At 38.0% G+C, this 21,670-nt stretch overlaps 6 protein-coding genes across 17 annotated transcripts; 4 read left to right on the forward strand and 2 right to left on the reverse strand.

The window, feature by feature from the left end:
- The first annotated feature begins 128 nt into the window (after window positions 1-128).
- LOC117617126 (serine/threonine-protein kinase WNK8-like) lies at window positions 129-3,969 on the forward strand. Of its 2 annotated transcripts, XM_034346388.1 has the most exons (7): window positions 129-821; window positions 1,360-1,397; window positions 1,596-1,823; window positions 1,915-2,135; window positions 2,219-2,376; window positions 2,487-2,883; window positions 2,980-3,969. In XM_034346388.1, exons 1-7 carry the CDS (start codon window positions 705-707, stop codon window positions 3,768-3,770), a joined length of 1,950 nt encoding a protein of 649 aa, XP_034202279.1. In that variant the 5' UTR covers window positions 129-704; the 3' UTR covers window positions 3,771-3,969. The 2 variants fall into 2 exon arrangements, with proteins under 2 accessions (XP_034202279.1, XP_034202280.1); XM_034346389.1 differs by lacking the exon at window positions 1,360-1,397 and having other exon boundaries at window positions 746-821.
- Window positions 3,970-4,099: 130 nt separating this feature from the next.
- Window positions 4,100-6,459, reverse strand: LOC117617127 (DNA-directed RNA polymerase III subunit RPC10-like). Of its 2 annotated transcripts, none has more exons than XM_034346390.1 (4): window positions 6,328-6,459; window positions 5,778-5,897; window positions 5,595-5,685; window positions 4,100-4,373 (listed from the first exon to the last, which is right to left on the reverse strand). In XM_034346390.1, exons 2-4 carry the CDS (start codon window positions 5,886-5,888, stop codon window positions 4,240-4,242), a joined length of 336 nt encoding a protein of 111 aa, XP_034202281.1. In that variant the 5' UTR covers window positions 5,889-5,897; window positions 6,328-6,459; the 3' UTR covers window positions 4,100-4,239. The 2 variants fall into 2 exon arrangements, with proteins under 2 accessions (XP_034202281.1, XP_034202282.1); XM_034346391.1 differs by having other exon boundaries at window positions 5,778-5,891; window positions 6,328-6,456.
- A 446-nt stretch (window positions 6,460-6,905) lies between these two features.
- LOC117619658 (protein yippee-like At4g27745) lies at window positions 6,906-8,030 on the forward strand. 2 transcript variants are annotated; one of them, XM_034349658.1, is made up of 3 exons: window positions 6,906-6,931; window positions 7,316-7,444; window positions 7,721-8,030. In XM_034349658.1, the coding sequence occupies exons 2-3, from the start codon at window positions 7,352-7,354 to the stop codon at window positions 7,946-7,948; spliced, it is 321 nt and encodes a 106-aa protein (XP_034205549.1). In that variant the 5' UTR covers window positions 6,906-6,931; window positions 7,316-7,351; the 3' UTR covers window positions 7,949-8,030. The 2 variants fall into 2 exon arrangements, with proteins under 2 accessions (XP_034205549.1, XP_034205548.1); XM_034349657.1 differs by lacking the exon at window positions 6,906-6,931 and having other exon boundaries at window positions 7,067-7,444.
- A 2,427-nt stretch (window positions 8,031-10,457) lies between these two features.
- On the forward strand, window positions 10,458-11,332 carry LOC117618762 (calcium-binding protein KIC). Its single transcript, XM_034348487.1, has one exon. The coding sequence runs from the start codon at window positions 10,776-10,778 to the stop codon at window positions 11,154-11,156; it is 381 nt and encodes a 126-aa protein (XP_034204378.1). The 5' UTR covers window positions 10,458-10,775; the 3' UTR covers window positions 11,157-11,332.
- Window positions 11,333-11,859: 527 nt separating this feature from the next.
- On the reverse strand, window positions 11,860-14,694 carry LOC117618760 (serine/arginine-rich splicing factor RS31-like). Of its 2 annotated transcripts, XM_034348486.1 has the most exons (7): window positions 14,578-14,669; window positions 14,280-14,424; window positions 13,248-13,748; window positions 13,008-13,120; window positions 12,638-12,867; window positions 12,275-12,553; window positions 11,860-12,180 (listed from the first exon to the last, which is right to left on the reverse strand). In XM_034348486.1, the coding sequence occupies exons 3-7, from the start codon at window positions 13,294-13,296 to the stop codon at window positions 12,150-12,152; spliced, it is 702 nt and encodes a 233-aa protein (XP_034204377.1). In that variant the 5' UTR covers window positions 13,297-13,748; window positions 14,280-14,424; window positions 14,578-14,669; the 3' UTR covers window positions 11,860-12,149. The 2 variants fall into 2 exon arrangements, with proteins under 2 accessions (XP_034204377.1, XP_034204376.1); XM_034348485.1 differs by lacking the exon at window positions 13,248-13,748 and having other exon boundaries at window positions 14,578-14,694.
- Window positions 14,695-16,873: 2,179 nt separating this feature from the next.
- Window positions 16,874-21,593, forward strand: LOC117618945 (calcium-transporting ATPase, endoplasmic reticulum-type). 8 transcript variants are annotated; one of them, XM_034348726.1, is made up of 9 exons: window positions 16,874-17,062; window positions 17,252-17,529; window positions 17,636-19,196; window positions 19,282-19,403; window positions 19,522-19,800; window positions 19,888-20,271; window positions 20,385-20,494; window positions 20,598-20,826; window positions 20,903-21,593. In XM_034348726.1, the coding sequence occupies exons 3-9, from the start codon at window positions 17,729-17,731 to the stop codon at window positions 21,464-21,466; spliced, it is 3,156 nt and encodes a 1,051-aa protein (XP_034204617.1). In that variant the 5' UTR covers window positions 16,874-17,062; window positions 17,252-17,529; window positions 17,636-17,728; the 3' UTR covers window positions 21,467-21,593. The 8 variants fall into 8 exon arrangements, with proteins under 8 accessions (XP_034204617.1, XP_034204620.1, XP_034204619.1 ...); XM_034348729.1 differs by having other exon boundaries at window positions 17,330-17,529; XM_034348728.1 differs by having other exon boundaries at window positions 17,414-17,529.
- Window positions 21,594-21,670: the final 77 nt, after the last annotated feature.

Raw genomic sequence — 21,670 nt, forward strand, 5'->3', positions numbered from 1 at the left:
AACCAATTTTTTTGTTCCTTGAAAAAAACAATAATAATAATAAAAGACAAACCACCACACAAATGTCTGTTGTGACCTTCATTTTCGCACGTCTCCGAAATCAAAATCCAGCATACCCGCTCTCTCCTCCTCTCCACTCTCTCTAAAATTCCAAAACCCATTTTTGTTCACTCTTTCTCTTGCTTTTTTTCTTGGTTCAGATTTTTGGTCCTTTCTCAATCTCAAACGGTCGAATTGCACACCCCTTCTCTCTCTCTCTCTCTCTCTCTCTCTCTCTCTCTCTCTCATCTGGGTCATCCCAATGTTCAACTTCCAGCACTTTTGAGAGCCTTTTCTGCGACTTGGGTTTGCTTAAGAGATGGATTTCCTCAAGTGGGTTGTGATGGGCTTGGTGTAAAGAATGAGAAAATCGATTTGTATGGAACTTGGGTTCTTGAACTCTCTCGGCTCATTGCCTCACTCCATTGACATCGAATGCCGATTTCGCTTCCAATCGGCATTCGATCCCTTCTGCATTGCCTCCGAAGCCTTCTATGAGCGTCGTCGGTTGTTGAACCGATCAACCGCGATTGCTCCCATTAGCTGAATGAGAGAACACACTTTTTAAAAAATAAAATTTGACCCACAAAACTATTTAATAAAGCAAAAACAAATTATATAAAAAGTCCTTGTCTTTCTGGTAGCTGTTTGGTTCTTCACAGGAAATGGATACAGGGGTTGGTTTGGTTCCACCATCAAGTAATGGAATGCTTTCGAAGGTGAAGCCTCCCAATGAAGAGGCCGATTATGTAGAGAGAGACCCGAGCAATCGATATGTTCGGGTATTTGTCACAACTTGAATTGCATTTTGGATTGGAAATGTTAAATGGAATTTGATATCTTATTGAAATTTAGATTGTGCTTATTGGTGAATGCTGGTTTTCAATCTGCAATCTTGTTTTGTTCCTTGTCGATATGTTTGTATGGTTTTGTTGTATTGACATTCATGTTGTAATTGGTCACATTTGATGCAATTATATCGGCTCAAGCCAACGATTTAATCTAAGTTAGTATTGATTGTTCATTGTTGACTTATTTACTCCATAATCAATATCTTCTTCTGCTTCATATAATTTCTTGACATGAATTGTTATCTGTCATTCCCTGAATCTGGTTTTTGTTTTCAATTTTGCATGTCCTTTGTATTATTTATTATCAGATTGCGCTAACTTTCAAGCCAATTTGGCTGACTATATAGATAATTTATTGCTTCTAGCTTGCCCATGTTATTGCTTGTTAGAAATGAGAAAATTGTTTTTGTGTTCTCATTTAGTCATTATTTCTTCTTTGATTCATTTATTCTCTTTTTCTTGGTAACAGTACAATGAAATCTTGGGCAAGGGTGCCTTCAAGACTGTGTATGGTTCTGAGACCTTTTTCTCTTTAATGTTTTTTTCTTTCTTCCTCAGGTTTATTGTGCTGCTATTTCTTTCGGAAAGTCATTGCCCTTCTTTTCTTTCTTTGGTTTGAAAGCCATTACATTTAGGAAGTTATATTTTGTTAACTTGAGGCAATTTTTATGGCTTTTCGCTTGGATTTGTCATTTATTTCTGCAGCTACAAGGCATTTGATGAAGTTGATGGAATAGAAGTCGCTTGGAACCAAGTGAAGATTGATACTGTCCTGCGATCACCAGAAGATTTGGAAAAATTGTACTCTGAAGTTCATCTGCTGAAATCACTGAGTCATGAAAATATTATTAAGTTTTATAATTCCTGGGTGGATGACCACAAAAATACTATTAACATGATTACTGAGCTCTTCACATCTGGAAGTCTAAGGCAGTATGTTCTATTAATTGTTTCTCATTCTGTCTTTGTATTGCTTGGCTGCACTATATGCCATTAAACTGATGATGAACCTTTTGGATATCAGGTACCGGAAGAAGTATAAAAATGTCGATACAAAGGCCATAAGGAATTGGGCGAGGCAGATTCTCCGAGGTTTAGTCTTTCTCCACAGTCACAACCCGCCTATCATTCATAGAGACTTAAAATGTGACAATATTTTCATCAATGGAAATCATGGAGAAGTTAAAATAGGAGACCTGGGATTGGCAACTGTTATGCAACAACCTACTGCTCGAAGTGTGATTGGTGAGAAATCTATGTCATCAGATGCCATCTCTTAATTTTAACTGACCAAATTAGTACTGAAATTTTTCCTTTTTCTACGCAAGGGACTCCTGAGTTTATGGCTCCAGAGCTCTATGAAGAGGAGTATAACGAACTCGTCGACATATACTCTTTCGGGATGTGCATGTTAGAGATGGTTACTTTTGAGTATCCATATAGTGAATGCAAAAGTCCCGCTCAAATATTTAAAAAGGTTACCTCTGTAAGTTGCCGAAAATCATCAGAATTATCCTCATTATTCTTTCTGTTGGCTGTTTGAAGTAGAATCATTAGATAGCCTAGGTATCTAATTTCTGGTATGTTATATTGCAGGGCATTAAACCTGCATCCCTTGGTAAGGTGAATGACCTCCAAATTAAAGAGTTCATTGAGAAATGTCTGGTTCAAGCATCCGAGAGGCTTTCTGCAAAAGAGCTGCTCAAAGACCCATTCCTTCAAGTTGACAACCCGATGGAACCAATCCGTGATCCCTTACAGTTACCTAACCAAAGTCTGAAAGTAATAAATTTACCCAAGTCGGGGCCTCTTTCCATGGACATAGATACTGATTATAAGCAGCTATCTATAAGCACATGTGCAGGAAGCAACAATGGAAGTCCACAGGTTCTGGAATTTCAAAGGACAAATAAAAACAACCAATTCAGGTTAAGTGGGATGAAAAATGACGATGATTCAGTCTCATTGACCTTGCGTATTGCTTATGCATGTGGTGAGTATGGAAACTGAGAGAGAGTGGATATCCAAATTTTTGTAGTGTGGTTCCAGTGCAGGAATTTAATAACATGACTCTTTTTGTACCTTATAGGTAAGGTGAGGAACATACATTTTTTCTTTTACCTTGCTACTGATACCGCGGTGTCTGTGACGAGTGAGATGGTTGAACAACTGAAGTTAACAGATCATGATGTAGCCTTCATTGCTGAGTTTATTGATTACTTGATAATGAAACTTCTACCCGGTTGGAAGCCTTCACCTGATTATTCCTCAAGCGGACCAGTAAGTCCTTATGGGGGCCAACCCTCAATGTCCAGCCTGTGGGGTTCAGCGCTATCTGGTGTTCCTGCTAGTTCCGGGGTTGAGCAAGATGATAGTTGCTGTGATAACCCTGAAACAGTTAATTGTAATGGTGGCATTACCTCTTATCCAAGCTTTGCTGATTTTGCTGATGAACATTCGAAAGTATCAGTTGAGTCTGCTGTACTGGTTGATGATGCTTCCACCAAAAACGACAAAGCAGCTGAATCTGTTGATTGCAGCAATACTGATGGAAGCTGCATGTGCTCATTTTTTTATGACATCAAATTTCAAAGCAACTATGCTAGTAATGCAGAGGAATGCTCTCTGGTGAACGGGATCACAGATAAGTTGGTGTTTCCGTTGCTTGAAATCGAAGCACCAAAGGTTACGAGCTTGACAAGCAGCTGTTCTTCACTGTCTTTGGCAGATAATGATCTGGATGCTGAGTTGAAGTCGGAACTTGATACCATTGAATCACAGTACCAGCGCTGGTTCCAAGAACTCTCTAGGATGAGGGAGAAAGCATTGGAAGTGACTAGAAAGAGATGGATAGAAAAGAAGAAAATGCATGTTCACTAATTTAGATCATACTGAACCCATTTTTTCTCAAAAAATTTTCCCCTCTGTTTGACCATTTTTATCTGCGTTTATAATGTTCACTGGTATTTCTATTTAACGGTCGACAAGTGTTTAACCTTTGTATTGGATGCGGCTCACTTTTTTCAGAAGTCGTGATCCTTCTCTGGATTAAATTTTGTGCTGATTTCCTGTTTGCTTTTGTTTGAGGAGTATAAATAGTTTACCGGATTTGTTGATAAACGCTCAGCCGCCTTTTTTATTGCAGATTTGATTATAACTTTGATAAAATCATGAAGCGATGATGAAAGAATGGTCATTGCAGCAAAAGATAAAACAACACAATGTATGAATAATTAAGTATTATTTCCCTTTGTTGAGGCAGTCCACAATGTCACCTCACAGTTCTGCCAAAACTCAAAACTGGCGCAAGAAAAACGGATCACAACTCTAAGAACACAAAGATCTCCTTCTAAGAGTAATCAACCCACGTGTGTCCACAGTTGTTGTTCATACACCTGAAAAATCTTGTTTCTGCTTCATCAGCAGATCGCGTTTGCTGTGTCCTGTAAGCTGCCTCCGGAAATCCACATCTTGGGCATGGTTCTGCCAGAGAAGAGAAGAACAAGAAAGCACAGAAACAAGAAGTCAGACCTCATCTCTTAAAAAATTCGCAATTGTACAACAAAATTTTACAGGGCATTAGCATCAACAGGAGAACAACAAAATGAATTCAAGAATAAGACAGTGTCCTATGCTTCGACATTCATATTCAAGCACCAAATTCTTGGCGGTATGTAATTTAAAGTTGCACATTCATCAAGTTTTATGATTCAGCTGAGATTGATACATTACAGACAACTACTGCAGATGTGTAAGAGTAGAACCAAGAGCAATATCTCATACCAATTAGAGAAAAGAGGTTTAGCTATACCATGCAAAGCTCAAGATAACCTAAACCTCAGTAAACCAATTTCAGAAACATTTTCACAGCATCAATTCCACACAAGTCATCTATCAATATATTGTAAATTCCATAACACCGGATATTCCTCCACATCTGTGTGTGACATGTTTTCTAACCATATTCTGGTCCATTGGAATGATTGATTTTGCACCCTGACCACAACATGCTAACTAACTCTCATCTATCGTATCCTCAACCAAGGGTTTTTCCCTTCTGTAGAAGCATTTATTTAGGATTTCTCTCTTTTCTTGCCATTTAAATGGAGTCCAAATCTTCAAGAATTGGGCCCATCACCAATCAGATTAAAGTTGAATTTTCATTTAATTTGACGATGAAACAAGTGGAGAATTCTAAAAACTTTCTTTAATCTCAAGGCATGAAAGCTACTTCCCTTTAGTTCCCAAACTGGATAACATTTTGTAAGGATTCTTATAGTCATCAATGCTTATCACCTGCCATCTTCACCATAAACTAGTAACTTTGTTAAGAACAGATCAAGGGGAACTCAAGATGTGGAAAAAGTCTGCTTGTGTGTAATAAGATACCTAACCCTTTTACGAGACAAGAACAACCCTCACAGATAACCTCTAAAGAGCCTGAATTCCCTCAGATGATGAACCTTGTCCAACCAAAAGCTAACATATTACTCTAACAACCCAACTCAGAACTTAAAATTTACATAATTTTCTTTACTTCAGCAACCACATCAAAAGTACTGAACTGCTTATCAAGAAATAAGCTCAAAATAGCATGTTTCCGACCAGTTTTAACAAATATTCCTACTCTGATGAAGAAATTATGACTTGAACCAAAAGAAAGAGAAAAACAAGAAACCTCTGGGCAGGAAAAATGAAACAAACCTTCAATTTTGGGCGCATTCTTATAGTCATCCAGGGTAAAGATGGGTTGGATCTCTTTTTTAACTAGATGTTGCCTTCTCTTGATCTTAACCTGCAAGTGCAAAAAGTAAACCAGCAATCACATTTTGTACACCCTTAAAAAGCCATAACAAGAGAACTTTGAATATGAATCGTTAGCTACACCTTCCTATCGACGTATGCCACATAAGGACAAGTTGGACAGAAGAATCTTGCATCATGCATGTTCGGCAGCTCATACTGCAGCATATTTGCACAACTCGGGCAGAATTCCATGTCCTAAAGCTTCAAACAAGAAGTCACTCTTTGCAATTCTTTTGGATTTCGAGATGTCATTATATTGTATTTACTTATACAACTAAACCACATACAGGAAACTAAAAATAAAAAATCCCATTACACAATTTGACTTAAGAACAAGAAAATAAAGTAAAATTGCAAAAGAGTTGAGTTAACTCCTAACTATGAGTGTTCAGGTACCCGTTTGACAAGAACCAATAACAATCAATAGCCTACTGAGAAAATTTCAATTACTAACCAAACGTGAACATTATCAAGAAAATGAAAAACCCATACAAGAGGCAGAGATAGTATATTTATTTATTCTCAGCAAAAGATTAAATCTTTATACACCATAGACACTAAAAACTCATCAAAATAACAAAAGTCCGCAAAAACATGTATAAAATGAATTCTGCAGCACTAAATTACATACCTTTCCACGGATTCAGAGGAAATCGGTTCGACCCAGTGAACTTGGCAGGGCTTTGCGTGAAACCCTAATCAGAGTCTCAGTCGGTGAAGTGAGGGTCGTCTTTTAATTTGATGAAGAGACGGTGCCTTGAGGTTTAATTTTAGTAAATTTTGTGATGAAAAAGAAAGTCGATAGTTTTCTTAATAATTTGTAAAAATTTGTGTGGTAATTTTGTTTTCCACAGGAAAAAAAACAGTTTGTATGGTAAATTAATTTTAAAAATTTTATCATATTAATATTAATTGATGGAGCTTTTTAGAGAATTTCTATCTTTTTTGCCATTTTTTTGTCTTCGTTTGTTATTTATAAATTTCTTTCTTGTTTTTGTCACATTTTTTATTATAGATTTTTTAGTTACCTTGTGTAGGCATATTTTAACTCTCTTTACTCTCTTCATAATCGATTACTCAGAAAGTCAAAAACCCAAAACCCTCAAAAACCCTCAAAAACCCTCAGCTTTGAAGAAAGGTACAGTAAAACCTCTCTCTCTCTCTCTCTCTCTCTCTCTCTCTCTCTCAGTCTTCCTGATGGGTAGGTAGGTATTGAAAAGAAGGACAGTCTCCAAGTAAGAAACAACAATGCTATAGGTTTTTCATTTAATTAAGGATCAATTGTGACACAACACCTTCAACATATATTAAATGCTATTAAATTATTTTTGTCTTCCAAACTTTGGAAAGATTAGAGTACTAATCAACAATCCTGTCTTTATCAACCCCATTTCTTTATCCAACATATATTGTTTGGATTCTCTCATCAATCATCTTTGTTAATTTTATCCTTTTTTAGACTCTTATCTCAATAATTGATCCCCAAAATGGTGCTCTTCAATTGGGTGATTGCTATTCAGTTTTAAGGAGAAGAAGACTTTGGCTTGATGGCTAACATCAAGCTTTGCAATTAATTTGTATTTGACTATTTCTTTCTCTTCGTAATTTGTGTACAGCAGTAAAGAGATACTGATATTAAGCAAAGATCCTAATCAATGGAGGATTTAGCTGGGCCAAGGCTGTATGGCTGCTACAAGTGCCAGAACCATGTTTGCTGTCATGATGATATTGTCTCCAAAGATTTTCAGGTGAACCATGTTTGATCTCTCTTCATAAACACTATGATGCATTGAAACTCTGCTCTCTGGTGTGTGTTATAATTTACTGCAAAATTGATATTTCAGTTAGTAGAAATCTTTCTTTATCGATTTAATATGTTACATTTTTCCATTGTCGATGTTTAAATGAATTTGATTTTACAATCTGACGTGTTATGTTGTCACACGATCAATGATCAGATAAATTCTTATATAAACGTATGTATATCATTGATTAGTGAATTCTTATTTGCTTTGCTTTGATAGGCAAGCCGGGGCAGAGCGTTTCTGTTCTCCCATGCAATGAATGTGGCTGTAGGGCTTACAGAGGACCGATATCTCATCACAGGCCTGCACGCAGTTGCAGATGTACACTGCTGTGATTGTAAGGAGATGTTGGGCTGGAAATATGTAAAAGCCTATGAGGAATTGCAGAAGTACAAAGAAGGAAAGTTTGTTCTTGAAAAATTTAAGATTGTCAAGGTGAATTGGTAGCGTACTGAAATGGATTGTGGAATTCGTTTGGTTTGATTTTTCATAAGTTTCTATTCATCATGTACAAAAGAAGTCTATTCAACTGGCTTTGTGGTGTCCTTTGTGAGTAATGATCTTGCAAAAGTAAACAAATGCACGGAGGAACATTTTACTTTATGAGACGGTTTCACATTCGGTTGTCAGACAACATAATATATTAGATATATGACAATATAGAACATAACTCTAATTATGTGTCAAATAATTGATATTAGTTTACCGAACTAAAAAGACTAAAAATTAAACAATTTGACAATAGATTGTCAAATTAAAAAAAGAAAACATAACATATTAAATATCTTACAGTAGAACGTTACCATATCCCTGAATTAGGTGGTAGTAACCTTTGTGGATTGGAGAAGTTGGTATTGCTGAGGACTTGATACATGAGAAGGTGACAAGAAGAAAATTTGGAAGTTCATGCTGCCTCATTGATCAAATGGAGAAGGTGCATTCTTGATCCTTGATGGGGATGGGAATTTGGGCCTTAGCCATTTTCTTGTTGTAGGGCTTCACAAGTTCCTTTTAGATTGTCCATTCTTGTTAACTTTCTCCCTCTTTTTAGGCATTGGTGCATTGTTGTGTAGGTTGTTTGGATGCATACGAAAATAAAGGACTTTCGGTGGATTGATGTTAAGTAAAGGCAAAATATCTATTAACTTGGTCTAATGGAGTAGTTGTTAAAATAAAGTATATTCTAATTAAGTGATCATTGCATTATTACCGACTTTTTTTTGTATTTTCGTCGATATAACGATGAATGATGATTTAACTGGTTCCTATGATACCATTTATCTTTGTTTTTCTTGGTCGACATCTCCGTTTGCTATACTTGTCGTGACAAATACTTTCTTGCTGAATTTTATTTTCATTGCCCATAATTTTGTTATTTCGGCCAAGACTTGGGTCAGATGAATGTGACGGGAATATGCATAACTTTCTCAATTATGAGATATAAATTCCAAAAACTAGAAAAGAAGATGTCAATGAAAAAAGAATGAGATATTTAGTTATATATCCATTCTTAGCATTAGTAATATAGATAAACTTTACACCATTTAATTTTTATAAACAAACCTAAAAAATGACAGCTGGCTCTATTGAATTTAATTTTGATTATTAAATTACTTTAATGACCTATTAAGTGTTTTTGGATTTTTTTTTAATGAGATTTTAGGGTTGGGCTTGTTTTAATAAATTGATGGCAGTTTTATAATTTATAGGAAGTTTGAAGCATTTTTGTTATATTGTAATGGGGTTTGGGTGTGTTTCTAAAGTTTATTTTATGAGAGTTTTTATATCATTTGGGCTCCCTATATTGTGTATACAGTCCCAATCTCTTGGACCATAGGAGTCCAAGAGATTGTGGTCACTCACCATTGGATATTAATCCAATGATTCAAAAAATTTCTTAAAATGAGTACAAAAGTGAGTGAACCGTTGAATTTACATCAAACAGTGAGTGACCACAAATCTCTTGGACCCATGTAGTCCAAGAGATCAAGACTAATTGTGTATAATAATGAATCTCTCAAAATGAAATGTGATGCCATAAAAGAATCAGAATCATTACATACCACAAAAACTAAGCTTTTATGTCAAGGCTCTATGATTCTGATTCGATCCTTAAGGAACATACGTCATGTTCAAAGCCAGATTGGTAACTAACTTTAGGCATGTTAGATCAACTAAATGTAGTTCTTGTGAACGAGTTAGGCACAAAATAAACTAATAATCTAAGTGGTAGAGCACTTAATTATTTAGAATAAGAATTCGACTTTCGCTCTCTTCTTCATTTAATAAATAAATATGAAAAAACTGGGCATCTCCCTGCGTCCCACGTTTATCATCAGCACTGACCTACAGGTGTGGGTGGTGGAAAATGCTCCAAAGGGTTGGTTGGGGACTTATTAGTGAGAAAAGAAAACAAAAAAATCGGACGGCAGAGATCCTTGACAGAACGACAAAGTAGAAGAATCCAAACAACCAAATTGATAAGAGAGAGAGGAAGCTTCATAGAAGCCAAAGCTCACGGACAACTTAAGAAAGATTACGTTTAGCCACAAGGGTCCCTATTCCCCCACTAAAAAGAACCTTCCTAGAAACCGTTCAAATTAATTGGAATAAAATTCAATATCAGATTAGAACAAAAAATAAATAAATATCAGATTGGTCACGTTATATGTCAGGACTTGGAATTTCAAACATTTTTAGGCCATCCACGTGTCTTGTTCCTTGATGAACCAACCGTCCATTTGATCGACTTTCAACATCACATGTGTAAATTCCCTTCCATGATGTGTGGATTGCTTTAGGCAATTTGTGGATAGTGGGGCATCAAGCCTTTAAAGTTTTAACAACCCAAAATGGGTGGCTAAGATTGAAGGAGAACTCAATGCCTACAGCCTAGGCATGTAGCCAATTAATATCACTAAATTCCACACAAACAATGATGCACAATGAAACGCTCTTGACTTAAATATCAAATGTATCATATTCGAATCAACGGTATCATAATTGTGTGTATGTGGGAAATTTCTCCTCTTTATAATTTAGACTATTGCTTGTACTCAAACAAAAATAATGATGTATTCTGTATTGATGTATAGCTTCTACAGAAAAAGCAAGCAACTTCCATATGCTTGTAAAGGCCTAAGCCAACCATTATATATATATTCTTCATAGTTGTGCGAATTCCTTGTGGTATTTGTTTTTGTATCAAAGTTTCCACTCTAGCAAACCACATTAGAAATAGAATATTGTCTTTGAGCAACAGCAGCAGCTGACCATGGAAACCAATGGCACCGCAAGAAAGACCACATCAACAACAGAATACCAGGACTTGTTGCCAGTTATGGCAGAGAAGCTGGACGTGGAGAGCTTTGTGTCCGAGTTATGCGGAGGTTTTCGGCTTCTGGCAGACCCCGGAAGAGGGTTGATCACCCCGGAGAGCCTGAAGAAGAATTCGGCGTATCTCGGCATGGAGGGGATGAGCAAAGAGGACGCGGAGGCGATGGTTGGGGAAGGAGATCTTGATGGAGATGGTGCACTCAATGAGACTGAGTTTTGTATCCTGATGGTGAGGCTGAGTCCTGAGATGATGGAAGATGCTGAGACATGGCTTGAGAAAGCTCTTGATCAAGAAACTCAAAAGTCCTCAAGCACTTGATTCTTGAATTGCAGTAGCTGAGAAAAAAAAAATATTTATGATCTCAATCTGTTTTTGCAACTTGGTTGCTGCAGGCTACTGTTAATGATGTTATTAAATTGTTGGATTGGATGTCATGGTGTAATTAACAGGAGAAGATCAATGATTAAGGGTTTGTTGTCCCATTTGCCCCTTCACCCCCCAAATGAGCATCCATTGAAACTTGGGTTAATTTGGCTTAATCACAAGGAACAGGTGGTAATTAATAAAGAAATTGCTGATAATTATGAGGATGCTTAAGGGATCGAATTTTAAAAGTGATTTTGAGAAACGTGAGAATAAAATAAAATGAAAAATTGTTGCCTTCTGAAGCTAACATTTGACAGCCAGTAGGAGCCACGTTGAACCGAAAGTGCTAAAAGCATATTCCCCGGTAATTAAGCTTAGAAATTGTGTGACTAAAATGGCACATGGTGGAAGAGCTGCCCAGAATGCAACGAAGCTTCCTCTGCATGAACTTCATTCAAGAAGAATGGCAAGTTGCTTACTGCTTTAGGCAATCTTTAATCAAACCCATGAACAAGCCACAAAACTGTGATAAAACAAAGAGCTGTCGTTTTGACTCGACAGGTCTATATCATCCCAACAACTTTAAAAAGTAGGTTGGCATCACCCCACATTCCAAATCACCACTTTGATTGGTTTGTAAGAAATAAAATCAATCTTGCAACCCAGAAACCCAACATTTCAATTTCATTGCCTACTCAAACAATAGCAAACACTACAGCCGTAAGAAGCCAATATGTTTCCAGCAAGCGAATCTAGCCACATCCATTGATTACTTCAACGGTAGAACACTAGTTTGATAACAGCAAACTTTGGAACGCATAGTCAACAATACAATGTAAGAAACCTAAGCACTATCATAATACGTTCATCCTCTACAAATTTACCTAAAGCTACAGAAAAACCACAAGAACTAACATGTTTAACCCACTACTGCATCAGATGACTTCAGGTTCTTGATCTTCGAACAGGCGAGCGACTGTAAGCAGAGATTCAAGAAAACGGATCAGGAAATGAAATTGTATTGCCTTCAACAGCTAACAAGCAAATGAACTATATTCTCAACAGCTCACCTGCGGTATCTGCCATATTCAGGACTCTCATTCCTTCCGTAATCAGGACTCCTGTGCCTGTTATACATTGGACCGTTGTACCTGTCATATGCTGGACTACGGGGCCGACCATAATCAGGACTTGGACGCCTGTGATACACAGGACTCGGTGACCTCGCATAAGGACTATCTCCATGCCTACCATAACTGCCTCTTTTGGGACTATCATGATATCGATCACCTCTCTCACCGTCATCCCTCAAAGCATACTCAACAGACACAACCCTGTCCAGTATCTTGCTGCAAATGATAAAATTTTGCCTCCGCTTGTCAGCCTTTTAGTCAAAAGAGTTAACCAAGTAAGAAAAGAAACAAATTACTGACCTTGCGTGAGTAGCCTCAAGAGCTTTGGTAGCTTCTTCCTGTGTGTCAAATTGCACAAATGCAAAGTTCCGACGAATTCTGACATGAAGCACCTTCCCATAAGGTTCAAAGTGTCTTTCGATATCACGAACCTTGGTTCGGAGGGGATCAAAGTTAATGACAAACAAAGTTTTAGTTGGCCTCTGGTTTGCCACTGATTTAGAACCATCATGATGGCGACCACGCTCACCCTGACAAATCAAATTATTAGGGGTCAAAAACCAGGTATAGTGATGTCTTTAAACACTCACTCCCGGAACTGAGTATACCTCAAAAAATACTACTGTGGGACTTCAAGGAGAATGATTATAAATAGAAAACTAGATTGTACCTTAGCCCACTCCACAGATAGCCTGCGCCTGTCATAACCAAATGGCTTATTGTCCAGGTTCTGGATAGCATCTTCAGCATCCCGCTCATCCTCAAAATAGACAAAGGCAAAACCTGAAACAGAGAGGAAAAATCAGAAACAGAAAAGAATGAAGGAAGCATCAGCATATAACCCACTCATCAGGGAGTACATCAGCCTCATATATCTTTCCCCTGGCACAAACTAAAGTAAATACAACACCTGCATTTATGTGAGGGCTGATGCACATAAGACTGTAGAGGCGTTGCATGATGCACTAAATCATGATGGTTGCATACTAAAGGTTTTAATCCATAGTTTCAGATCTGAGAAATCATTGCTAAGCATGCTTCGCCATTCAGAGAGCACGAGTTCAGAAATGGAAGGCATGGCATGATTGAATCAAAGATCCCCCTATTATCAGTGATTGGAGGCATGGCCAGATTTCATTAATCTCCTATGAACAGTAGTAGACTTGTGATAGGCATGGCATAACAAATGATTGATCCCACTATGACCATTCTTGTGAAATGGCAACTTTATGCGATGAAGTGGGTGAGTGACGGAAGACCGAGTGAAGAAAATGCGGAATGTTGCTATCTGTAAATGGAGTGTAGAGAAGCAGGCAACCAGGTTGGTTTCCTTTTCCAAATTAAAATTTTGGCAGTGATGTTGGCGAGCCCAGATAGAAGCTCAGTTCATTTTCCTTTAGTAGACAAGTTCCTGCGACAAAAGAAACACTTAAAATGCGGAGATTTTCTCCAAAAATATTGCAAATTTGTGGCGGCCGCTTCCTTTCCTCCGGGAAAAGAGGCATTGGATATGCGCACTACAAAAGTAGTAGTATATCCATAACCAAAAACTTATATTAATACTAGGACTCTTACTTTATCACAAATAAAATAATTTAACCGATGTGTGGCAGGTAGAGGGAGCACTGGCAACTGAAATCACTGAACATTCTTGACACTGATTCGATAAACCAAAAAACAAATACGATGCAATTGAACTTATCAAAAATTCAAAAGGCAGCAGGCATACACACACTCCTATATGCCAAAAGCATGAACTTGTCAAACGCCCAGATAATAAAGTGAATTACAGAGGACAACCATACTGAAATATACTAATATAACTATGATGAACGTAAATTTAGCAACTCCAACAATCAGAAGATAGAATTTTCTGTGCAAATCATTCAAGTTTATATTGTGAAAGAGATTAATGAATCAAAATCAATCGATAATGTCGTACCAGACTTCATGTCCACACGATCGACCCTCCCGTGTTTGGAGAACAAGCGTTCCAGCTCCGATTGCCGAGTTTCGTACTCGAAGTTTCCAACGAAAACCGGCCTCATTGTCGCTACTGTCCCGCAAATTACAGCAATAGAAACAATCTGAAAAACTCAAATAAGAGAGCAAACGACTGAGAAGAAGAGAAAAACAGAGGAACAAACACATAACATAGAAAAAGACAGAGAAAGATCAATTGAAGATTAAGAAAAATTAAAGGGAAAGTAGAGGATAGTAAAAATTTAGAGAAGTCATACCTGAAAGGCCGAAGCAGAGAGAAACTAGCAAACCCTAGAGCGGGGAATAATCAGAGAGCGGGGAAAGGGTAAGGTTTGGGCATTTTATATCCAACCGTATCTTAATCGGCCGGGGACTTATCATATCGACCATCCGATTGTCCGAGTTTTCGTGTTAGGATAATGGGCTGCTGAGGTTTATTTGGACTACTCGGTGGGCGTATCTTAAGCTAGGGGCCTGCATGATGATGAGTAGCTGGACTAAAGGACTGGGTCGGCCCATGGACCGACGTGATTATAATATGCACAGTATGAGCATGATACGGGCTTGGGTCCGAAGAAGTCGATGTACCAAAGAGCTTCTACAAAAAAGAGTTTAGAGTGAGGAGCTTATTTGAGGGGTTTAATCTCACTATCAAACCATTTAAAATGTTTAAGTTCATTAATTTCCTCACATTTGTTGATGGTGGAATTGAACCCCTTAAATAAGCTCATCACTCTAAACTCCTCCTTATAGCCTTTCCGCGATGTACCGGGATATGCCGAAGTTTTTAACCCATTAGATGGGCACGACACAAGAACAAATGAACTAAGCACGACACGAACACAAAATGGGCCCGCTAGTTTGACACTTATAAAATTGACTACTTTTATGAAATTTGTGTTGGGAATTATAAAGAAATTTTCGAAATTATGATTTTTGCACTTCATTTTTTATATATAGTTTTAAGTTCTTTTAGTACTTAATCACAACTCCTCTAAGCTTTGGAAGATATTTTGGAGATTCCTCCCATTGACAAATGTACCTACAAAACACAAGTGGAATTATTTCCATTAAAAACAGATGTGCTAAACCAACCAAACAAAGAAATGATAGAGTGGAACTTGAACAACAACTTCATTTATAATTTAGCTTAGGCAGTACCCTTCTTTTCCTCTTTTCTTTTTTTTTTTAAAAAAAGAAGAAATATCAGGAGATGGAGGAATCAAACTTATGATCTCAAATGGAAGGATAAATAAAGTCACTGTCTTATGATTCCAAACTGATAACAAACCTTAGTTTAATGAGGAGTAGTTATGGGCAGGTAAAAGAAGAAACTTCAAGGAACTTTGGTTTGAATGGGATTTCCCACCCCATTAACATTAAAACAATTTGATTAATGGTAATGATGATTAAGCAGGGTTTTTAGCCGCACAAACAAATGCCATCATTGATTATTATTATCATTTGGTCTTCAGCTCTTACCAGCCTAGCAGCAGCCCTGTCCCCAAACCACACCACCTTAAAAATTATCTTCTTTTTACCTGTCTGTCTGGCTGTCATTTTCTCTTTTTGTGGGGTTACGGATGAAATTTTAACAATGATACGATCATACGACGGTGTTTTTTGGACATGTTTAACATACATATAAGTACGACGTTAATTTATGTGTATACGACGGAGTCGTATACAACGTTGATTCAATCCTAGCTAGAGCAGCCAATTGGTGTTTAATGTTTATATATGTTGGCAGCCAGCTCCACAGCTTTTAATCAATTGCTGTTTATAAATAAGAGCCAAATCAACGGTTGTAAATTAAATAGTTAGGTTGTAATTCTATAGTTTACGGGTGTTCAAATAATTATAATTAAAATCGTAAAACAAGAATACACAAGTTTGTACGAACAAAGAGATGAATACAAAACAAGTTGTAAACTGAAATAGTTTTTAATTAAGCTCTTACAAAAGCACGAAAATTCATGTGTACTTAATAAATTTGATTCATGGCGTAAGATTTGTAATTTATAATAATAATTTTAGCGTTTGCATTTACAGGTATGCATGCTTACGAGATTCGTGAAAATCCAAAAAGCATGTAAAATATAATTCCAAACGATCGGCACAAGTTAGACAAGAATATGAAGGGAGCATCAAGTTCTATTCTAGTTAAGAGATTAATTAAAAATAGTAATTATTCTGCTTTGAATTTACAGTTCATTTTTGTTTTGTTCTGGTTTTTTCTTGAACACACAAAAAGAATGGAAATGGAAGCATAGATTCCTTCCTACGGCCATACGCGTACGGCAAACAAGTCACCAATAAAAAATGCAGGCAACAAGTCAATCTGAGGGGCTCCACGCGTAAATAATCCAAACCCACGAGGTCATAATCGTCAACACGATCTCATATTCGTGCTGCACGATCTCCTCTCCTTCAAATTTTTTTAACCCCCCACCCACAAGAAGACGCGAATTTTGAAAGTTTAAAGCTTTAAAGATCCCAAAATTCTTCCCAGGAGGAAAAAAAAAAGAAAAAAAAAAAAAGCAAAAGCCAAAGAAAAAGAAAGATCAACAGGAGCCAGTCCACTCATTAAAAGTTCAAAACAAAACCATTCATTTCTTTGACAAGTTTTTGTGTACTTTGAACTTTGAATTGCTTTGTGCCCAAGCCAGCCAGTCAGCCAGCTTTGGTGTCTTTCATGTCTTCTTCATGTTCTTGTTGAAGGGTCAGTTATTTTTAGTTCAAGTAAGCTCCACATAGTTCAAATTTGTTTTTGCTTTTGTTGTTTTCTGGGTTTTGCAGATAAATGACATATGTTGTTGGGGTGCTGTGCTTTTTAACTGCCTTATTTTTGTAGAGTTTTCTTTTGCTGCTAACATGTGTCTTACATACACTTCAGTTTCAGTTCATATTCTCTGCTTAATCTGTTTGCAGACTAGTTCTGTTCACTCACTCTCTCTCTTGCCGGGCTTTAAATGAGTTGAAAGTTGAAACTACTCTTTTCTGTTGCAGCCTGGTCTTTATATTATAGCTCTGCTGTGAATGAGTTGAAACTATGCTGTATGTCACTGACTTATCCTCTGGTTTACTTTGAAGAATTAGTAGAAGAAAAAAGGAAGAAGACATTTTTGGGTTTGTAGAGGAGAAAAAGAGTGTAAAAGATCTCAATTTGTCTTGAACAGTAAATTTTCTCGATGAGTTTTTCAAATCTGGTTCGTGAAATTGTTTTACAGGTTTTAAACATATTTATATTTTGAGGATATATGGTTAATTCATGCTCTGTTGAAATTCCTTACATGTTTTTGAATTATTATGCAGGTACCTGACATGGGTTTAAGAGAATTTCAAGTAAGGTAGTTTTTCTTTTGCTTTCATTTAGGGTGAAATTTGAGCACCAAAATTGAACCATCAATGGAAGAAAAGCCAGTCCCAGCATGGTCATGGCCGGTTGAGCAGTGTTTGAAAGAGTACCATGTGAAACTAGACAAGGGCCTGAGCACTTATGAGGCCGAGAAGCGACGTGAAAGGTATGGCTGGAATGAGCTTTCCAAAGAGAAGGGCAAGCCTTTATGGAGGCTTGTGTTAGAGCAATTTGATGACACGCTTGTAAAAATACTTCTAGTTGCAGCCTTCATATCTTTTGTTCTAGCTTTCCTGGGTGGAGGTGAGTCAGGGGAGTCAGGGTTTGAAGCCTATGTAGAACCATTTGTGATAGTATTGATTTTAATCCTTAACGCCATTGTTGGAGTTTGGCAAGAGAGCAATGCTGAAAAAGCACTTGAAGCCCTTAAGCAGATGCAGAGTGAATCTGGAAAGGTTTTAAGAGATGGCTATCTGGTGCCAGATTTGCCTGCAAGAGAACTTGTTCCTGGTGATATCGTCGAATTGCGAGTGGGAGACAAAGTCCCAGCTGACATGAGAGTTGCAGTTTTAAAGACTTCAACTTTGCGAGTTGAGCAGAGCTCATTGACTGGCGAGGCAATGCCTGTTCTGAAAAGCACTGGTCCTATATTCATGGATGATTGTGACTTGCAGGCGAAAGAGAATATGGTTTTCTCAGGCACAACTGTTGTCAATGGTAGCTGTCTTTGTGTTGTTGTTAGCACTGGGATGAACACTGAGATTGGCAAAATACAAAAGCAAATACATGAGGCTTCTTTGGAAGAAGATGACACCCCTTTGAAGAAGAAGCTGGATGAATTTGGCAGCAGGTTCACTACTGCTATTGGGTTTGTTTGCCTCATTGTTTGGGTTATGAACTACAAAAATTTCCTCTCTTGGGATCTTGTTGATGGATGGCCAACGAATGTTAGGTTTTCGTTTGAGAGATGCACATACTATTTTAAGATAGCTGTTGCACTTGCCGTGGCTGCAATCCCAGAAGGTCTTCCTGCTGTTATTACAACTTGCTTAGCTCTTGGTACAAGGAAAATGGCACAAAAGAATGCAATTGTGAGGAAGCTTCCAAGTGTAGAAACCTTAGGATGCACAACTGTGATTTGTTCAGACAAAACTGGGACTTTGACAACAAACCAGATGTCTGTGACAGAATTCTTCACTTTGGGTGGAAAAACCACAGCTTCTCGAACAATTCGTGTTGAAGGCACAACTTATGATCCCAAGGACGGGGGAATTGTTGATTGGACTTGCTATAATATGGATGCTAACATGCAAGCCATTGCAGAAATCTGTGCTATTTGCAATGATGCTGGGATTTATTTTGATGGCCAGCTCTTCAGGGCTACAGGTTTGCCAACTGAGGCAGCTCTTAAGGTTTTGGTTGAAAAGATGGGAGTTCCAGACATCAAGGCGAGAAACAAAATTCGTGACACACAGCTTGCTGCAAGCTACTTAATTGACACCACAACAGTGAAATTAGGTTAGCCGAAAACTATTCTTTTTTCATATGATCTAAAGTTGTTGACAATGCGGAAGCTTTCTAACGGTCAATTTTTCAAGTACAGGATGTTGTGAGTGGTGGACAAAAAGATCAAAAAGGGTTGCCACACTAGAATTTGATCGTGTTCGAAAGTCTATGAGTGTTATTGTCCGGGAGCCAACTGGGCGTAACCGACTTCTTGTCAAGGTGACTCATTTTTTGTCTCATTGCTGTCTACAGCTGGGTTTGAGTTTGCTGTTACAGCATGTTTTCATGCTTGATGCACTGTCTGGTGCTTGTATAATTTAACGGTTGCAATTTGCAGGGTGCTGTTGAGAGTTTACTGGAGCGCACTTTGCATGTACAACTTGCTGATGGATCCCTTGTTCCAATAGACGAACCTTGTAAACAATCATTGCTCTTGAGACTCTTGGACATGAGCTCAAAGGGATTGCGGTGCTTGGGTTTTGCATATAAGGAGGAGTTGGGAGAGTTTTCAGATTACCATTCTGAGAGCCATCCTGCTCACAAGAAGCTGCTTGATCCAGCCTGCTACTCCTCCATTGAAAGTGACTTAGTTTTTGTAGGCATTGTTGGGTTAAGAGTATGTATATGCCACAAATGTTTTGCTACTTGATGATTTTCAAGGTTCAAAATTTCAAATATTTCATTTAATAACTATTTTTCCCAGGACCCTCCTCGTGATGAAGTTGGAAAAGCAATTGAAGATTGCAGAGAAGCTGGAATTAGAGTTATGGTAATAACTGGAGATAACAAGTCCACAGCTGAGGCTATCTGTCAAGAAATCAAGTTGTTCTCTAAAGAAGAGGATCTGAAAGGGAGAAGTTTTACTGGAAAAGAGTTCATGGTTCTACCCCAGCCACAACAAATGGAAATTTTAGCAAAACCGGGAGGGAAGGTTTTCTCTCGTGCGGAGCCTAGGCATAAGCAAGAGATAGTAAGGATGCTGAAAGAGATAGGGGAGATTGTTGCAATGACCGGAGATGGAGTGAACGATGCACCGGCACTTAAACTTGCTGACATTGGGATTGCCATGGGCATCACAGGAACTGAGGTGGCATTCACACTCACTCTTGGAACATAGGATGATGCCCTCTGCCACTTACAGTTCTCATTAACTTGGAGCCTTGCAATGTGACTTCTAACCCTTCATGTTTTATATCCCAGGTTGCAAAAGAAGCTTCAGATATGGTTTTGGCAGATGATAATTTCAGTACTATTGTTTCAGCTGTTGCCGAAGGCCGTGCCATTTACACTAATATGAAAGCTTTTATCAGGCATATCTCTCTCTTTGTTCATCATCATAAGCATAATATGTTCCCTCCCTCTCTCACCTTTTTCTTCCTTTGAGTAAGAACTTTTCAATCTCTCATTCTGCAGGTACATGATTTCTTCAAATGTTGGAGAGGTAATATCCATATTCTTGACCGCGGCATTGGGAATACCCGAATGTATGATACCTGTGCAGCTTCTGTGGGTAAATCTGGTCACCGACGGACCACCTGCAACAGCTCTTGGATTTAACCCAGCTGACATGCATATTATGAAGAAACCGCCCCGCAAAAGTGACGATGCTCTTATGAGTCCTTGGGTTCTTTTCCGTTACCTGGTTAGTATGTCCTACTTTCAATTGAGCTACAGCATGCCATGCAAAAGTCATAAACTTTACATGTTCACAACTGCAGGTAATTGGTTCTTATGTGGGCATTGCAACTGTTGGCATTTTCATCTTGTGGTATACTCAGGCTTCCTTTATGGGCATCAATCTTGTGAGTGATGGACATACACTTGTCGAACTATCTCAGCTTCGAAATTGGGGAGAGTGTCCGTCATGGTCGAATTTTACTGTGGCTCCGTTCACAGTTAGCGGAGGTCGGACTATCAGTTTCTCTGACCCTTGTGACTATTTCTCTGTTGGTAAAGTGAAGGCGATGACTTTGTCACTCTCTGTCTTGGTGGTCATTGAGATGTTCAATTCCCTCAATGCTCTTTCTGAAGATATTAGCTTGGTCAAAATGCCACCTTGGAGGAACCCTTGGCTCTTGGTTGCCATGTCAGTCTCATTTGGACTTCATTGCCTCATTCTCTACATTCCCTTTTTAGCAGACGTGTTTGGCGTTGTTCCATTGAGTCTGAATGAATGGCTCCTGGTAATTTTGATCTCGGTGCCGGTGATACTTATTGACGAGGTTCTTAAATTAGTGGGAAGGAGGAGAAGATGGAGAGCAAAGAAGGAGAAAACAGCATGATAAAATCTCAGGTTATTATGATCAGTAGGAAAGCAGATTCATTCTGGATGTGACACGGTAAAGAAACCATGTAGTTAATTAGAATTCTCTGATAACTTTTTTTATCTGTTCACTTTCACTTTCAATTTGTATTGTTTTTTTTTTTTTTTTTGGGTGAAAGTAAAGGCATTAAACACATTTGTTCATTAATTAAAATAGAAATGA

This window comes from Prunus dulcis, chromosome 2 (assembly GCF_902201215.1).
Source record: "Prunus dulcis chromosome 2, ALMONDv2, whole genome shotgun sequence".
Classification (NCBI taxonomy): Eukaryota; Viridiplantae; Streptophyta; class Magnoliopsida; order Rosales; family Rosaceae; genus Prunus; species Prunus dulcis.

Bases quoted from the DNA above. Each gene is read 5' to 3' on its own strand.
- LOC117618760 (XM_034348485.1), bottom strand. From the start codon at position 14,385: ATGAGGCCGGTTTTCGTTGGAAACTTCGAGTACGAAACTCGGCAATCG. The intron at 13,121-14,279 runs GTACGACATTAT...TCTCTGTTTCAG, and splicing joins TCGTGTGGACATGAAGTCTG to GTTTTGCCTTTGTCTATTTT. The intron at 12,868-13,007 runs GTACAATCTAGT...TTGATTTGTCAG, and splicing joins TATCTGTGGAGTGGGCTAAG to GGTGAGCGTGGTCGCCATCA.
- LOC117617126 (XM_034346388.1), top strand. From the start codon at position 705: ATGGATACAGGGGTTGGTTTGGTTCCACCATCAAGTAATGGAATGCTT. The intron at 822-1,359 runs GTATTTGTCACA...TCTTGGTAACAG, and splicing joins CGAGCAATCGATATGTTCGG to TACAATGAAATCTTGGGCAA. The intron at 2,377-2,486 runs GTAAGTTGCCGA...GTTATATTGCAG, and splicing joins TATTTAAAAAGGTTACCTCT to GGCATTAAACCTGCATCCCT.
- LOC117619658 (XM_034349658.1), top strand. From the start codon at position 7,352: ATGGAGGATTTAGCTGGGCCAAGGCTGTATGGCTGCTACAAGTGCCAG. The intron at 7,445-7,720 runs GTGAACCATGTT...TTGCTTTGATAG, and splicing joins TTGTCTCCAAAGATTTTCAG to GCAAGCCGGGGCAGAGCGTT.
- LOC117617127 (XM_034346390.1), bottom strand. From the start codon at position 5,888: ATGGAATTCTGCCCGAGTTGTGCAAATATGCTGCAGTATGAGCTGCCG. The intron at 5,686-5,777 runs GTGTAGCTAACG...TTGCACTTGCAG, and splicing joins TGGCATACGTCGATAGGAAG to GTTAAGATCAAGAGAAGGCA. The intron at 4,374-5,594 runs GTTTGTTTCATT...CTTCTCTGGCAG, and splicing joins GAATGCGCCCAAAATTGAAG to AACCATGCCCAAGATGTGGA.
- LOC117618762 (XM_034348487.1), top strand. From the start codon at position 10,776: ATGGAAACCAATGGCACCGCAAGAAAGACCACATCAACAACAGAATAC.
- LOC117618945 (XM_034348726.1), top strand. From the start codon at position 17,729: ATGGAAGAAAAGCCAGTCCCAGCATGGTCATGGCCGGTTGAGCAGTGT. The intron at 19,404-19,521 runs GTGACTCATTTT...TGCAATTTGCAG, and splicing joins GTAACCGACTTCTTGTCAAG to GGTGCTGTTGAGAGTTTACT. The intron at 20,827-20,902 runs GTTAGTATGTCC...TCACAACTGCAG, and splicing joins GGGTTCTTTTCCGTTACCTG to GTAATTGGTTCTTATGTGGG.